The sequence below is a fragment of the Halichoerus grypus genome, chromosome 15 (assembly GCF_964656455.1).
Source record: "Halichoerus grypus chromosome 15, mHalGry1.hap1.1, whole genome shotgun sequence".
NCBI lineage: Eukaryota > Metazoa > Chordata > Mammalia > Carnivora > Phocidae > Halichoerus > Halichoerus grypus.
The window spans coordinates 26,861,457-26,877,370 of NC_135726.1; the positions used below are offsets into that span (position 1 = coordinate 26,861,457).

Genomic DNA, 15,914 nt, shown 5'->3' on the forward strand with positions numbered 1-15,914 from the left:
AACCCACATTAAAAAGAGAAAAAGAAATACAATAGAAAACATTGGAGTGCATCACCCATGGTAAGAGTATTGTTTCATTTATAGTTTCAGTGTGTGTTTGTTTCAAGTCTCAACATAAAAGATATTTCTTACTGTGGGTTGCAGCCTAAACTGGTTTAAAAGTCCCTTATCTACCAAAGAACCAACCCGAAGGCTGAAGATACATTATTGAAAGTGAAGAGAGTGAGAAGCGGTTAAAGAAACTTGCATCATGGAGGCTCAAAGGACCCTGTGATTCCTCCTTCTAAGGGCTGCAGGAGGACACCCATCCTCCTGACTGGTGGCCTAGAAACTGCCACATTCACACTCAGCACCCTGACTCAAATTTGCATATAAATCAAAGACTGGGGGCGCCTGGGCGGCTCAGTGGGTTAAGCATCTGCCTTCAGCTCAGGTCATAATCCCGGGGTCCTGGGATCGAGCCCATCAACATCATCATCATCATCATCATCATCATCAGGCTCCCCGCTCAGCGGGGAGTCTGCTTCTCCCTCTCCCTCTGCCCTTCCCCCTGCTCCTGTGCTCTCTCTCTTTCTCTCTCAAATAAATAAATAACATCTTTAAAAAAAAAAATCAAAGACTGAAATCTTAATTCATTGTAATCGAGATCAAAAGAAAACTTAAAAGGAAAATGGATTCACCAGAGAAGTTTCCACACAACTTCATCTGCTACTTCTCTGGCCCATAAAAGCAAAGCCCAGAGGACTGTCCCAGGGGAGTGGGGACGAGCCAAAGTTCGGAAATCTACCAGCTTCTTCAGTCGGATCATCAGATGCTTAAAGTACAACAGGACATGAGAGTCTGTCCCACGGACAGGCAGATGTCCCGGGCGCCCTCAGCTGTGGGCAGGCATGGCCCAGCCTGGAGTTACTGGCAGTAAAAGGTGAGCACGTTCTCCTGGTTCCCTCGGATCAGGATGACCGGAGGTCGGAGGTCCTGGGACAGCGTCTCCAACCAGGCCATGTACAGCGAGCTCGGGCACTTCCCCTTTCTCCCTATAGGCAGGGTACTGCGAGCAGAAGAAGCAGCAGATAAACACTTAGCAGGAGCCCCTCCCCACACAGCCCAGCCTGTGATTCGCTTTCTGATCAGAAACTCTGTTTACTGACTCCTTCAGCGCTCCTTCTTCCTAGCCACCCTAAGAACGACCTCCCGCTCTCCTTAAAAGCTTGACTCCAAATGTACCTTCAGCCACAAAGCTGGTGTAAACAGAGCCACGGCCTGTAAGACTCACATGATCTGGTCTCCACCAACATCCACAACCACACCTCCTTCTACCCTCGGCCTCGCTTACAACCCTACAGCCATAATGGCTTTCTTCCATTCCTGAAAAAAAATGGCAAGCTTGCTCCTGCCCCAGGGCCTTTGCATGTGAAGCTCTCCCCACCCAAAAGGCAGCGCCTCCCGCCTTCCACCTGGTTGGCTCCTTCAGATCACCCAGGCCTTGGTTCACCTGCACCTCCTTCTAGGATCACCCCCTTCCAGAGCAGGCTTGCTGTCTCTCTTTATCATAGCACCCTGTTTCATTGTCCTCACAGCCCTTCCCACTCTCCAAACCCTCTTTTCATTTGTTTGTTTTTTGTCTGTCTCCCCCAGTCGACTTTATGTTCAGGCCAGGTCTGTCTCGCTCATTATCCTTTCCCTGCGTCTAGAATGCAGTCTGATACAGTGGGGGGGTCTCTCCCCCTCGGGCTGCTCGAATCACGACGATGTGATCTGCTCACACGTTTCAGCTGAGTGTCCCTGTCCTGCCTTCTACCATGTATGCGAGGCCCTGGGACCAGTACTCCACCCTTGCCCTGAGGGCCCCTTGTCCACACGGCAAAGTCGTGCAGATAATGAGGTGCCCTGGGGCCACCATTGAGCCATATCAACACGGCTGTTTCAGGAGGTGACTTTCTCACCATCTTGGGATTCCAAAAATGCTTCAGGATGACCGCAGCTGACCTGCTCTTGACTCCAGGAGAAGGCAGTATGTCCCAGGCCCGGCAGGCGGGACGTGAAGTTAGGGCTGCCCTTTGCAGTCTGTTTTCCTACAGGACATCCCCGGCCACTGTTGCATCTGAACTTGAACACAACCCTGGGGGACGGGGCAGGGCCTGCAGCGCTGGCCTTCTTCCCGGCCGAGGCCACCGGGCAGAAAGGAAGGCGCTGAGCGACTCTGGCCGCAGGGCCGGGGCTCTGGGCGCAGGGCAGCTTGGGAGCAGCGTTGCCCCTCCTCGGCCATGTGGCTCACGTGGCTTTGGCAGGTGGCTCGCTGCCTTGAGCCTCTGTTTTCCCTTCCCTGAGGTGAGGACACACACACCTCCCTCAGAGGCTATTAGTGAGCTCCAAAGAGGTCAGAGCCTACAAAGGGTGCCCGCAGTGCCCAGCACCTGGCAAGCACCTCCTCGTGCAAAAAGCTATTGTCACACTTACTGCGATTTAGCAGCAGCAAGCGACAAGCTGGTGAGCAGCTTGTGGGATTCTCCCACCCCAGATGCTTCTGCTCACAGCGACCCTCACTGAGAAGGCTGACAGGGTGCCCTGGACACCTGTCCCTTACTTAAAATTCTATCCTCGAAGCCTCCCTTGGGACCACGTCCACCCTCCTTTAGAAAGCAAGGTCCCCGGGGCGCCTGGGTGGCGCAGTCGGTTGAGCATCTGACTCTTGGTTTTGGCTCAGGTCATGATCTCAGGGTCATGGGATCAAGCCCCGCGTCGGGCTCCACGCTCAGCATGGAGTTTGCTTCTCCCTCTCCTGCTCCTCCCCCTGCTCTCTCTCTTTCTAAAATAAATAAAAGTATTTTTAAAAAAAGAAAAGAAAAGAAAAGCAAGGTCCCCGGGACGGGGAAAGGCCACAGGAACAGGGGTATTTCATGAAGCTTGCTTTGCCTTAGTTAGAACATGTTTGTGTATGGTGACTCTCAAGGAGAAAGGGAAATGGAAAGATCAAAACGAAACTTTCCTGATTTCACAGTGGGGCTGAAGTTTTGGTTATGTCGTCAACAAAGCTCTCCGGGAACTCCTACGTCATTCTCTGGCACTGAGTTCAGAAATTTCAAAGGCTGCGAGGGGGCTGGTGGCTGCATTCTCGAGGAGACACCTGTCACTCCTGCCCTGGCCTTTCAAGCTTCAGCATCATGTCCCCTTCCCCAGCAGAGCCTGTCCACCTGTCCACCCATCCACCCGTCCGAGGGACAGGCTCCCTTTGCACTCTGCCCCTGCACCAGCCAACGACCCCCAACTCCTGCTCCCAGGATATGTGCACTGGCAGCCATGGATCTTCAGAAATAAAGCCGCTCCAGAACAGAGGAACTTTTTGTTCAGATTTGCATCTCTTGGCCACAAAGAAAGGCAGGCTTGGCTCTAACCTGGATCCAAGGCTTGAAAACCGAATCCTCACTTCACGGCTGTGGGATCCCGGGCAAGTTGCCTGACTCCTCTGAGACTCAGTTTCCCTCTCTCCAACGTGTGTGTATTGTGGGGGAGACGGGGGTAAAACAGAACCACTGCACAGAGTTTTGAAAATTACTAAGACCCCATGCCTCCAGTGTGGCTCAATCAACAAAATGCGATGTTGATTATTATTATTTCAATTATTATTTGCTTTTGAGGAGGGTGTCTTTATAGGAAAAGGGAGGGGTCGAGTCCCAAAAGGGAGACCGGAAATAGGTTGCTTGTCTAGGCAAAGGTTGTTGGGCCGGTTTATTATCTTATAAGGCTGGTTTATCAGCTGCGAGGGTGAAGCTGAACCCAAACATAGGCCATTAATCAGATAAACTGCTGTTGGGTAGACAGCAAACAACCAAGTTCTGCCCCAAACCTGCTCTAGAAAATGGTCTGAGTATGCTCTTCAAAATGCTGCAAAGTGTAATTTTATCTTTCCTCCTGAGGCAGGGGAGGATTTTTTTTTCTTCCTCAGAAATCATAGCATGTTGGAGTGAAGGACAACCTTGGAAATAATGAGGTTTAACCCTTCTCTATAATCAGGGAGATTGAGATGCAGAGGAGTAGGATTACTTGCCCAAGGCCGCACGGTGAGCGGAGACAAAGCGCAAACCTGCTTCTCTGACCGGGGCTGGCCCTCACGAAGAGGTGGCTTGGCACATCCGGGCACCACACCCAAGGAAAGGTCTGGGGAGTCGTCCCGGGATGAAGCCACTGTCTTGCACTCTGACCCGGTCCACAACCCAGGCCAACCCTGCCCTAGGTTGCTGGGTGTTGGCCAGAGGCTTGCAGAGAAACGCAGCCCTTTCTCTTACCACAGTTCCCGCATCAAGGAAACACAAAGCACTTCTTTGTACCAAAAAAATGCTCTCCCTCAGAGCCCCGGGGAGCAGAGCCGGCTTCCTGGGCGTGCAAGCTGTTAAGTCACATGCTCCCCCCACAACACTTAGAAGGGCCCCAGGCTGGGTTCCATCCTCCGCTGCTGCCTTCTTGCCATTCTTGATAATTTTTGAACAAGGGGCCCCACTTTTTCATTTGGTGCTGGGGCCCCTCAGTGGTGTGCTTGATCCTGGTTTCAGGGTACGAGGAAACAGGTTGTGCCGGCTTCTGGGCCATCCCGAGGAGTTCCCAGGGGGCTGGCCCTCAGGAAAGCCAGGCCAGTTACGGGCCCTGCCAAGTACGCCCGCTCCCTCCGAGCTAGGCTTCCTCTGGGAGAGGGGGGTCAGCGGGCCTGGCCGCCCGTGTTCTCCCTCCGGGCCTCTGGGACCCTCTGTCCCACCGCCACCTGCGCCCTCACCTTCCACCCCCTCGGCTTCGGCCCCTGCCCACGAGAAGGCGCTCAGAGCGGGCCACAGGCGGCCGCAGCCGAGGGCCCGTTCCTGCCGCTGCCCGCGCTTGGCACCCACCGCAGCCGGGGGTGGCCCATGGCCAAAGAGGCCTGGGTGATTCCCAAACAACCAGGAAACGCTTTTCTTCTGGAATGAGCGGGGTCGTCTTTGCCAAGCTGAGTGTGGCAGGGAAAGGTGGCGACCAAGGGCAAACGGTGGGGAGGGGAGCCGGCGAGGCCGGAGACGGGTGAGGTCCTAGACCTCTGCCAACTGGCGCTCAGGTGAGGGGAGCCAAGCGGGGGCAGGCCCAGCCACGTGCCAACAAGCCACCTGGGCGGCGTTCCCTGGAGCTTTGGGGGAGGGCTCGGGCCCTCAGCCGGCGCGCACCTCCTGAGCCCCTTCCCAGAGCGGACATCCTGGGCCTCGGGGACAGCCTTCCCCTCCCAGCGGCGGCTACTTACATGACCACCAGAGCGGCGTCCCGGGAGGAATCCTGCAGAATCTCGTTCAGCCTCACCTGCCGGAGGGACTGGAGCAAGGAGAAGCCACGGGGTCACTGCCCACATCCTCAAGAGTGGTCCCCGACAAGCCCAGACCAGATGCACGAATTCTTCCCCCTCAAGTATTACAGACTCCCCTTCCTCCGAGACGGAAGGGGACCCTCAGGGTAACAGAGTGCCAAGTCCACCTCCTTGGGAAACCCTCCTTGGCTTTTCTTTGCCAGACTTTATTTCCATGACTGGGGGTGGGGGGTGGGGCTAGCTGGGAGAGAGAGCACATTCCGTGGTGTGGGGTGACCTGGGTCCACAACTCAGTCCTGAGAGCTCACAGCAGAGAGGACCCGAGCAAAGCACGTGGCCTCCCCGAGCTTCACTGTCTTCACTGTAAAATGGGTACGATAATCCCATTATCGTATGGGGGGATGTGGGCAGCACTGAGGGAGATAACCCAGGCAAAAACACGCGGATGTCGAGGGCTGGCACTCGGAAGGCACTTGATAAGGTAGACTCAGAGCAGAGGCGGAATGTGCCACCTCCCCCTCCATAACAGTCCAGGCCAGACCCTTCTTTGGACACTACACTTTATCCAGCATTTTCCAAGGAGCTGTGAGCCCTCTGGGGCAGGGTCTCAGGGCTGACAGACCAGAATTCCCTAAAGCTTATGTAAGATTGGGTTGTGGGGGAGACTCCCTCCCACCCCAAGGCCTGTCTCCAGATTGTTCAGACATGATTGACACTCAGAGTCTGACTGTGGGAGGACACCCCATTTGAGAGAATAGAAAATGTCGAGGAAGTGAGTTCACTGAGATCACAGACTCCAGACCCTACAGTGGTGACATTTTGGGGAGAATAATTCTTTGTCGTGGGAACTGTCCTGTGAGTTGTAGGATGTTTAAGAGCGTTCCAGGCTTCTACTCACTAAGTGACAGTAGCAATCCCACTCGCCAGTGACAAACGGACACATTGTCAAATGTCCTCTGAGGGCAAAGTGGGGGTGGGGGACCACTGACCTGGAGCACAGGGAGCAGAACTGCTCACCCCATCTTAAAGTGGCCATGGCAGCCACTACCCTCCTTTAGGCCTTGAAGAATCTAGAAGATGTTATCTGGGCAGGGGTGGCCATGATTTTAGGCTACATGTGGGGGGGGCCCGCAGGCTAAGGGGAACCATTAAGCAGCTTTGTTGGCCCACAGCGCAAGTTCTACCTTGACCTTCGCCAACTGTGCTGTGAAGCCCTTCCACCAGGCAGAGAGGGGAAGAGGGGGAGCTCCCACCAGTCCATCGCCACAGCGGGGCATGACTCATGCCAAGAACGGCTCTGAGTTCCACAGCTCATTTACCCAGCATCTGTGGCTTGAGGATACCTCAGAGGCCGGGGCATGGTGGAGGGGGATGGTCAAGGGGAGGGGGTTAAGGAAGCTCAGGACAGATGGGGCACATGGCCCTGACCCAGAGGAGCGCCTTGACCCGCACCCCACCCCAGCCAGGCCCTTCTCTCTTGGGTACCTTGACTCTGTTCTTGTTAATCTCCTCATCTGAGATCTTCCAGGGGCAGTCCCGCCTCATCTCTGTGACAGTGGCCTCGTCCTTGAAGCCGTCATTCAGGCGGAAGGGCGCAATCATGTCCTCAAACCGCTTGGTGCTTGGGACAGAGAGAGCAGGTGAGACAGCCCAGTTTCCAGGAGAACCAGGTCCCCCAAGGGAGATGGAGATGGGCGCCACAGGGACATGCTTTTCAGGTTGAACGCATTCTGCCGCTGTGGTTTACATCAAAGCGGCTTCCATGTAGAAATCAGCACTGACCCATTGGGTCTGGCATTCCACTGAACTTCTGTAAGTTGTCCACAACGCCTGGCCTGGGACCCACCTCCACCCACCCGACCATTCCCTGGGTGGTTCCTGAGCACTAACTATCCTGCGCCAGGCTCTGCACTACACACCTGAACAAAAAACCCTACAATGTCCTCTATCTACGGAGCTCACCATCTGCTGGGCAATAAACAGGCAAATATAGATCACGAGCTTTATGAAGAAAGCACAGACCGAGTACCAGGACTGGAAATATTTGGGGCAAGGAAGGCCTCCCTGAAGCTGAAGGATGGCTGTCCTTCTGAAGCCAGCTCTTCACAGGCCAGGGGGTGCTGGAGCACACAGAGCTGAAGGTGCAAAGGCCCTGAGGCAGAAGCGTGTTCGGTCTCTTTGAGGAGCAGCAAAGGAGCCAGTATGGCTAGAGCAAGGCGAGGGCAGAGGAAAGTGGGGTGAGGTGAGGACACACGAGTGTGAGAGCCTAGACCACGCAGGCCTTCGCTATTTGCCCTGAGTGAGATGGGGAGCTGCTGGAGGCTGTTCTGTATGACTTGACTTTCAGGATTAAAAATAGAAATTCAGACTGGTCAGCCCTCAGATGAAGCCCCCTGCAGCCATATGGATGGAGGAGCTCACACTGGGGACAGAGTCAAGAGAAAAAGGTCCAGGGCCGAATCCCAAAGATGCTGGCAAGTGTCGCTCAGAAAAAGGAGGACTAACCAGCAAACGGAACCAAAAGAAGGGTCGCTGAGGTAGGAGGAATCCTGTGGAGGCTGAAGCCTCCGAAGCCAAAGGAAGAACTGTCTCAAGAGGGAAACTGTGTGGGATGCAGCGGAGAGGCAGAGGAAGATGAGCCCAGAAAGGGGTTCTGTGGGTGAGGCGGAGGCCAGTGATGACACCGGCGAGGGGGATCTCCGTGAGGAAGTGGCTGCAAAGAGTGTTGATCTCTTTGGAGAAGTTTGGCTGAGCGAGGGAGGAGAGAGCGGGCCCGGAAGTGAAGGCAGAGAAGGGCCAAGGCTGGGGTTTTAAAGATCAGGGCTGCCGCATGGGGTCTGTGGGCCTGCTCTCGAGCTCCTCCCACGGGGAAGGATGCCCAGATGTCTTAAGTCATTTCTCCTCCACCAACAGAAACAGCCCAGCTGCATTCTCTCGTGCTTTCTGGTGCGTCTCTGCCACGCTCCTCCCGTGGCTCTGGATTCCTCCCGCCTACACTGGGGTCGGCATAATCCCCGGCGGCCTGGGGCTCTGATTTACTCCTCTCCGCCCCGGCACATGGTAGGAGCCGATGTGTCCGTCACCGCGGACCAGGTCCTGCCCTCTCCAGGCAATGGGGAATATAAGGGAGAGGTAAGAGGTCAGGACGGACCTGACTTTACTGAGGAGAGGGAGGGCTGGGAAACCTCATGTACATGGATTTACAGAAAGCAAGCCCGATTATAAATGTCTTAGTTTCAGACTAGGGAATTGAATCATTGAGCAGGTGAGTCATCATCCCTTCGGACCGCCATTGAGGGTAGCTAAAAGTTCACACGGGGATTTGCTTAAAGTCCGTGAGCCTGCTGGTGCATGGGGGCAGGAGGAGAGTTATGGCCCAGACCCGTCAACGTTTTCCCCACTCCCAGCACCAGTGTGTTCATGGAAATAACATCAGGGGCTGTGGCTGCCATGCTTCTGCCTCAGGGCCTTTGCATCTTCGGTTCTGTTTGCTCCAGTATCCCTCAGCCCCGTGGAAGGGACGTGCCTCTGCCATGGCCCCTGCCCTCCAGCCATGTGTTTCTGGGCATGTGACTCTGCAAGCCCTGGTCATGGCCAACTGGAGCAAAGGTAGCCAAGAAAGAGGCTTTGTGGCGACCTCTACCTGGGCCCCGCGGGCAGGGCTGAGCTGGGCCAGTTGCAGTTCCTTTTTCAAGAACTTCAGTTAGGCAAGGATTAGAGAAGGAAGCAAGTCTATAGTGGAGCCGAGACCTCATGAAAAGGTCAAGGTCTAGAGCTCGGAAGCCATGAGGAGGCAGAAGCCATCAATCCAGCATTTACTAACACTGACTCGGGGCTGGATACTGTGTTAAGCACTTTATACAGACTGTCCTTAAGACAGTGGTTCTCCAAATGAAGTGCCGGGACCAGCCCCTGAGAGCTTGTTAGGAATGCAGGTTCTCAGGCGCTACCCCAGACCTACTGACTCAGAATCTTGGGGCGGGGTGGGGCGGGGTGGGGCGGGAGGAGCGGGGCTCAGCAAGCTGTGTTTTCATAAGCCCTCCATGTGATTCTGACACAGGCCGAAGTTTGAGAACCACTGCTTTATGACAACCCTTCAGGGTGCTGGAGAAACTTTAGAAATTTATGAGTAGCAAGCAGTGTGAAGTGTGAAGCCAGAGACCGCTGTCCCCCCGTCCCTCCCCCCAGATCCGTGGGGTGGGTGGGGGTGGGGTCCCTTGAGGATGAAACACCTGCCTTCCCTCGAGTGGCAGAACAGCTGAGACTTGCACCAGCTTTAAAACACTTGCACAAGTGTGAACATTCCCTGTCCTCCAGCCCAGGTGTGTTTCTGGCAAAGACCAGAGCTCTGATATGCAAAGAAAGAAACCCTGACAGGGAAGATAAAGGGCTGCAAAATCCTCACCTTCCTCCTTCCTCCCCTGAGCCCTGTCCAGGTGGCTGGCGGCGCCTCTCCCCGAGGCGCACCAGACACAGGGGTGTGCGGGGCACACAGCGGGCCCTTCTGCCTGGGAAGTAAGTCAACACAGAGAACTTACTGCTCAGCCCGCGGCTTCTGGTTGATGTCAGGAAGGACGTGAACTTCATGGAATCCCAGTCGGAACTTGCTCAACAGGGAAATGATCCTGGAAGATGGAGATTTTTTAAATGCATATTCTTCCATTCAGTGAATTTGTACTGAATGTCTCCAGAGGACGCAGCAGTGAGTACAACAGATCACACCCTGGCCTCAGGGAGTTTACGTTCTCACCTGGGCAGGGGCGGACAAGAGATGAATATTGATAAAGTAGGTCAGAGGATGAAAAGCGATAAGGAAAAGTGATTGAGCAGTATTTCCCCAAGTACCCGGTGGCCATCTCTGGACTAGCACACCTTACATTTTAATGTCTATACATCTTCCAGGGACCTTGGTACAATACAGAGTCTGATTCATCTGGTCTGGGGTGGGGCCTGGGATTCTGCATTCTGACAAGCTCCCAGGTGATGTGATGCCGCTGATCCACAGAGAACACTTTGAGGAGCAAGGGTCTAAGGGATGGAAGGTAAACCACAGGAAATTGCAGGGTGGGCTGCAGAAACAGAGATGACACCCATGAACGAAGTATAGAACCGGTAGGAGCGAGCCATGTGGCACTGACTTTGCATGTAACGGGAGGAGACGCCGTCTGTGGTTGGTGGCAGTCAGGGAAGGCTTCACAGAGGAGGTGGCAATCTAGCTGGATAGTGCATGGTGTGCAAGATTATGACAGGCCAAAGGGGGTGAGGTGGGGGTGTCCACAGTGGAATCAGCCAAGGAGACTTCTAAATAATACACCTGCCTTGGCTCTAGCCAAGTACATGGGGATACCCCAGAACAAGTTGGCAGGGTTTGAGTGCATGGGGGTGGGAAGTCCAAATGAGTGAGGGCATGGGGGTGTAGGAGGTGGGGCGGGAGCAGTGAGTGGCTGGCTGGGTGGGGGGCAGGGGCCAGGGATAAACCTTAAGGACCAGGCCACAGCCCAGCCATCAAGCCGCTGCTGGTCCCGAACTTGGGAGGGAAATCAGGAAAGCAGAGCTGTGAGCAGATGTGCTAGTATGTAGCACGGGGTGGCGGGCCTGGGCAGGGCCCCGGCCAGAGGCAGCGCCAGCCTGGCCTCGGGGTCACAAGGAGGCCAGAGGGCTTGGCCTGGCTGAAGGACAGTTGGGAGGCAGAGGACATTCCACAACCTTCGCGTGCCGGACAACCCGTGAGCCCATGGTGCCATGGCCTTGAGCTCCACTAAACCTGCCGAGCCCGGGGCTTGCATCCGGGACTGCAACAGAAAGCTGAGCCGGCGAAGCGGCCTCCCTGACTTCTTTATCTTCTGGACATCACAGCGAGGCCAGACGCTGATTTCCTCGGCACTGCTGAGAAAGGCCTTCTGGGGCAGAGGTTCTCAGCAGGGGTGAGGACCAGGAGATGGGATTGCTGGTTGCCTTTAACTCACACGGGGGGTGACTGAGAAGGGGTCATGGGGACACAGGCCCCAGGGTCCTGACCTTGGGGCATCAGGGTGGGACTGTTGCTAAGAGCACCAGAGGCCGGGCAGAGTTTCTTCTCTTTGGCTAATTCATCGCACGACCTTGAGCAAGCCACCCATTGTTCCTACCCAGCCACCCCCTCTAGTGGTCTTCCATCCCACAACCTTCCACCTCCCAAGGCCGTTGCCCAACTCTAGGCACACCTGTCTCCCTGCCTTGACCATTTACTTCCTTTTCAGCTTAAATCAACTCACATTCTTCCTTAGCCACATCTTGAAATTTCCTATGGCGATTTTCAACAGAAAACCAGCATCTCTTGCCAGAAAGAGGCGATCAATAAAACCCAAGTAAATAAACAAACGTGACTAAATTCTGGCTGGTTGAACTAAATTCTGCTGTTGCCCGCCAAACTCCTCGGCCAGGCCTGTCCTCTCTGGCGGAGACAGACTAGCATGGGTTCCCGAGCAGAGAGCCCTTCTCCTGCGGAATGAGCCGCACGGTTGGAAGAGAATCAAAAGTCACTTCTCGGGGCGCCTGGGTGGCTCAGTCGTTAAGCATCTGCTTTCGGCTCAGGTCATGATCCCAGGGTCCTGGGATAGAGCCCAGCATCGGGCTCCCTGCTCCGCGGGAAGCCTGCTTCTCCCTCTCCCACTCCGCCTACTTGTGTTCCCTCTCTTGCTGTGTCTCTCTCTGTCAAATAAATAAAATCTTTAAAAAAAAAAAGTCACTTTTCACCAAGAAATCCAGTGGGATTTGCTGCCCCAACTCCTGGCCACTAATGTCACCTCTTGTCTCACCAGGGACAGCATCCTAAGCTTGGGGGGGGTTGCCCTGAAGGATCCTCAGCCCCACCTCATTTCTCAGCAGGAAAGGCCTTCTCTGTCCTTCACTTCACACAGGTTTCTCCTTGAGCAGATTTGTGGCTTTAAAATGTAACACTCCTCCCCGTCATGGCTGGAACTAGGGCGTCTGCGTCTTATTAAAGGGGGCATGGGACAGCAAAACAACTTCCAAAATGGACAGAAACCTGCTCCTGCCCAGAGCTCCCTCCCCACTGCTGTGACCTGGAGAGAGCTGAGGCCACCTGGGCGGGGGGGGCGCAGGTGGGGGAGAGCAAGAGGGGGCACCCTGGGCAGAGCTGGGATGGCGCTGGTCTTGCGCGACCCCCCACCAGCGCTCCCCACTTACGCCTTTCTCTCCTGGTCCATCCTGTTGATCTGGCCCCCCACGAACACGCGGATCCTGCATTTGCTCCATCTCTTCTTGCGGCCGAGAAGATAGGGGATGAGGAGGGTGAGGCCTGGCAAGGAGGGTCCCCGTAAATCAAGGGGGAGCTGCTCTCAAGATAGAGCACCCTCTGGGTTCCTGCCCCATCTGCCACTGGCACGCCTCTTCCTCTCTTTGGACCTCAGTTTACCCAACTATGTAATGAGGGTGCTAGACTAAACCAAGGCGGCGCACGGGGCTCTCTGGGCTAGGGTTCATGTGGCCTGCATGATGTTTTTAAATCCGTGAGCTGGCATTTAATAATTGGGGGATTTTCACGTGAAAATCTAGATTGCTGGCTGGGGCACCTGGGTGGCTCAGTCGTTAAGCATCTGCCTTCGGCTCAGGTCATGATCCCAGGGTCCTGGGATCGAGCCCCACATCGGGCTCCCTGCTCAGTGGGGAGTCTGCTTCTCCCTCTCCCACTCCCCCTGCTTGTGTTCCCTCTCTCGCTGTGTCTCTCTCTGTCAAATAAATAAATAAAATCTTAAAAAAAAAAAAATCTGGATTGCTGGCATTTTTTTTTTGAAGATTAAAGACTTGACCAGTAGGTGGGAACCCTCATCCCTCCTTGTCATCTCTCCACATGAGGCCAAAGACCAGCTGTCCCTTATCACTGTGCAACCCTGGACCAATTGACCAGTTACTTCATGGCTCTGTGCCTCAGTTTCCTTCTTTGTAAAGGGGTCTCATAATAGTTCCTGCCTAGGGATTGCACTTAGTGTCAAGTGTGTAGTAAGTGTTCAGTCTACAGAGGATACGTGCTCCTGGAGCAGAAGCTTTTTCTGTCTAGGCTGGGCTCCATCAGGGGTGCAACAATAAAGCCGAGAGGCATGTGTCTTAAGAAAAATGGGAGAGAGCGTATTTTTTGGGAAGTGAAGAACATTCCTACAGCTTCCCCTGTTTATGGCAGGGGCCTGTGACCCCCAAAGGCCCATCTCGTCTGAACGTTCCATCCCACGCTGACCTCAGTTCCTCCGACAAAGTCCCCCATTTTACAGCCAAGAAGAGGGGCCCAGCCAGGCTTCCCCAAGCCCAGAGGTCCCTAGTCCCCTTCGCTGGGCTCTGTGGTCCCTGCAGGGGCCTTGTCCAGAGCGGCCAGGAAGGGCAGAGGGAAGGCGGCCCCGGGGAGAGCTGGTGACCAGGGGGGGCACTGACCTCCGTCATCAAAGAGCCAGTAGATGTCGATGCTCTTCTTGCCCTGCTCAGACTGGAAGATGGTGCTGGCCTGCTCCTCCCGCACCAGGGCCTCGGGGTCCACTGTGGGAGCAGAGGGGCTGGTCACCTCGGAGCAGCACATCTTCAAATGCCTGACTCTGTCTGAAAATGGAGCCAGCTGCCCCGCGAGGTGGGCTCGCTGTCACCTGCGCTACGCACACGTGGGGCAGGAAGCACCCTGCTGAGGGCGTGCATGGTGGGGACTGGCCCAGAGCTCCACCGCTGGCTCTTCGGACAGTGAGACCCCGAAACCCGATTCTCAGCCAGGTAGACCAGGAGCCGGGGTCCCGGACGTGCAGTCCCGGCCGCGCCCCTCCCTTATTCCCCTGCCTCCCAGGGCAGCAGTGGGAAGGGACTGAAGGAGAAGCCTACTCCTCTCCTCCCTGCCTGTCACCCCTGAGCCTGGCCAGGGGGCCCTGGGAGGGGTCTCACACATGGGCCCTGGAGCCAGCTGGGCGGGTACCCACAATGCCAGGTGGGTTCCTGAGGAGGACTGCAATGTCGAATACTGCCCAAGCCCATCTGCCCTGGTAACCTTGGGGTTACCCAACCCCAAGGGTCTCGGGCACCTCCTGCCCATGACCAGGTTTGCTCATGGCCCACCACTCGCTGCCCCACAACATTGAGAGCATCCCGAGCCTCTGAGTGGGGTGCGGACTGACGTGTGCCTGAGACAGATGGCCTGGCCCCGCTGGTGCTGGTTTCTTTGCCATCCTCCGCTGGGTCAAACACTGGGTTAACTGCAAGAGAGGGGGCAGCTTTGTTCCCGGGCTCTCCCCAACCTGGGGCACTTCTGGCTTCCTCCTCTCCCAGGCTACCCCTTACACTAGGAGGAAAGTCCTGACTCCTCACCTTCCCCTCATCTGGCCCCTGCCTGCCCCTGGACCCGGCCCTTGGCGCTCCAGTGCCCCCCGCCCCTGCCCCCGCCCCGGCTTCCTCCTGCCCCTGCATCAGGCCTCATCCAGGTGTCCCCTGAGCCAGGAGCCCTCGCAGCAACCCCCCTTCTCAGCAAAAGTCCCCGTCATCGGAGGGGCCTTTCTGACCACGTGCCCTGTGTCCGTGTCACTGTCTGCCATGACTTATGGGTCCCCCGCCTGTCCTGTGGACCCCAGCTTCCCCGGGCTGACTCGGTTTCGTTCCCTGTTGTACCCCCAGCACCGAGCACGGCGTCCGTCAGGAGCACAGTTGCTGGTCTGTGAATACTGGTTGCAGCAATATTCCCGCAACAGCTGCTGTGCGTCAGGCCGCTGCCTGCCCAGGGTGACACAGATCAGCACCAACGGCCACAGATGTGGCCGCCACATCTCTCAGTCCCCACCCCCCCCGTACCACCCCCTTTTGTTTTCTATACTATCTAGGATTTCGTTCAGTCCTCCACACGTGACTAATGCAGAGTCTGCAGATTCCTGTGTGATAAAAGTAAAACACAGCCCCCTCGGTGCCCCACAGAGGGTCTTGGGGACCAAAATGTCCAGGTTCTGTGGTCTTTCTCTGTATTTCCATGTTCTGGTGTCTTTATGTGGGCATTCTCCTTTCTCCCCTCTTTTCCTTCGTCCTCTCTATTAGATCCTCTTTATCCCATCTGGTTACAAAAACCCTGATGGTGGTTGGGGAGCTCTGAGGTCCAGTCTTGGTTCTGCCCCCAGCTGGAAGCGTGACCTTGAACTTGGCCAGTGTCTTCATTTGGAAACCTGAGGAGCTCTAAGAGGCCATCAACAGCTAATTTTTAAAGCTTTTATTCCTTACTAACGTCCCCCTCTCTTCCCTCCACCACTTAAAAAAAATCGGGTTCTAGAACTTTCTGGGATCCTGTTCTGGGTTTTGACAGGGGCTCCAAGCAGGTGGGGCGCGTACTCACTGTGTGCCTGCAGTACGTCTGAGACGTTGAGCCCCTCACGCATCCTCATGACGCACACCCCATAGTTGAAATCAAAGGCATCACTGGAAAGAGGAGAGGTGGGGTCAGGCTCCTCTCCTTCCCAGCCCCCGGCCCCCAGGAGACCAGATGTCTACAGTGGGCCCTGCCTCCCCACCATACCCTTCTTTCTCTCGGGGCCTCAGTCTCCCCACCTGTGTAACATGCAGGTGGGGAGACTCTAGCTCTATGGTCCGT

At 55.6% G+C, this 15,914-nt stretch overlaps 1 protein-coding gene across 4 annotated transcripts in view; it reads right to left on the reverse strand.

Moving 5' to 3' along the window:
* Positions 1–456: 456 nt before the first annotated feature.
* Positions 457–15,914, reverse strand: part of SLC12A3 (solute carrier family 12 member 3) — a 35,778-nt gene continuing 20,320 nt past the window's right edge. For 2 of the 4 annotated variants that reach the window (XM_078062380.1, XM_078062379.1), the window contains exons 19-26: positions 15,660–15,742; positions 14,493–14,541; positions 13,742–13,845; positions 12,506–12,617; positions 9,856–9,942; positions 6,803–6,938; positions 5,258–5,325; positions 457–1,048 (exon numbers count right to left, since the gene is read on the reverse strand). In XM_078062380.1, the coding sequence (XP_077918506.1) occupies positions 907–1,048; positions 5,258–5,325; positions 6,803–6,938; positions 9,856–9,942; positions 12,506–12,617; positions 13,742–13,845; positions 14,493–14,541; positions 15,660–15,742 (781 nt within the window). In that variant the 3' untranslated portion in view covers positions 457–906. Of the gene's footprint in view, positions 1,049–5,257; positions 5,326–6,802; positions 6,939–9,855; positions 9,943–12,505; positions 12,618–13,741; positions 13,846–14,463; positions 14,542–15,659; positions 15,743–15,914 lie in introns of all 4 variants that reach the window. The other 2 variants (XM_078062378.1, XM_036068951.2) reach the window with 1 other exon arrangement.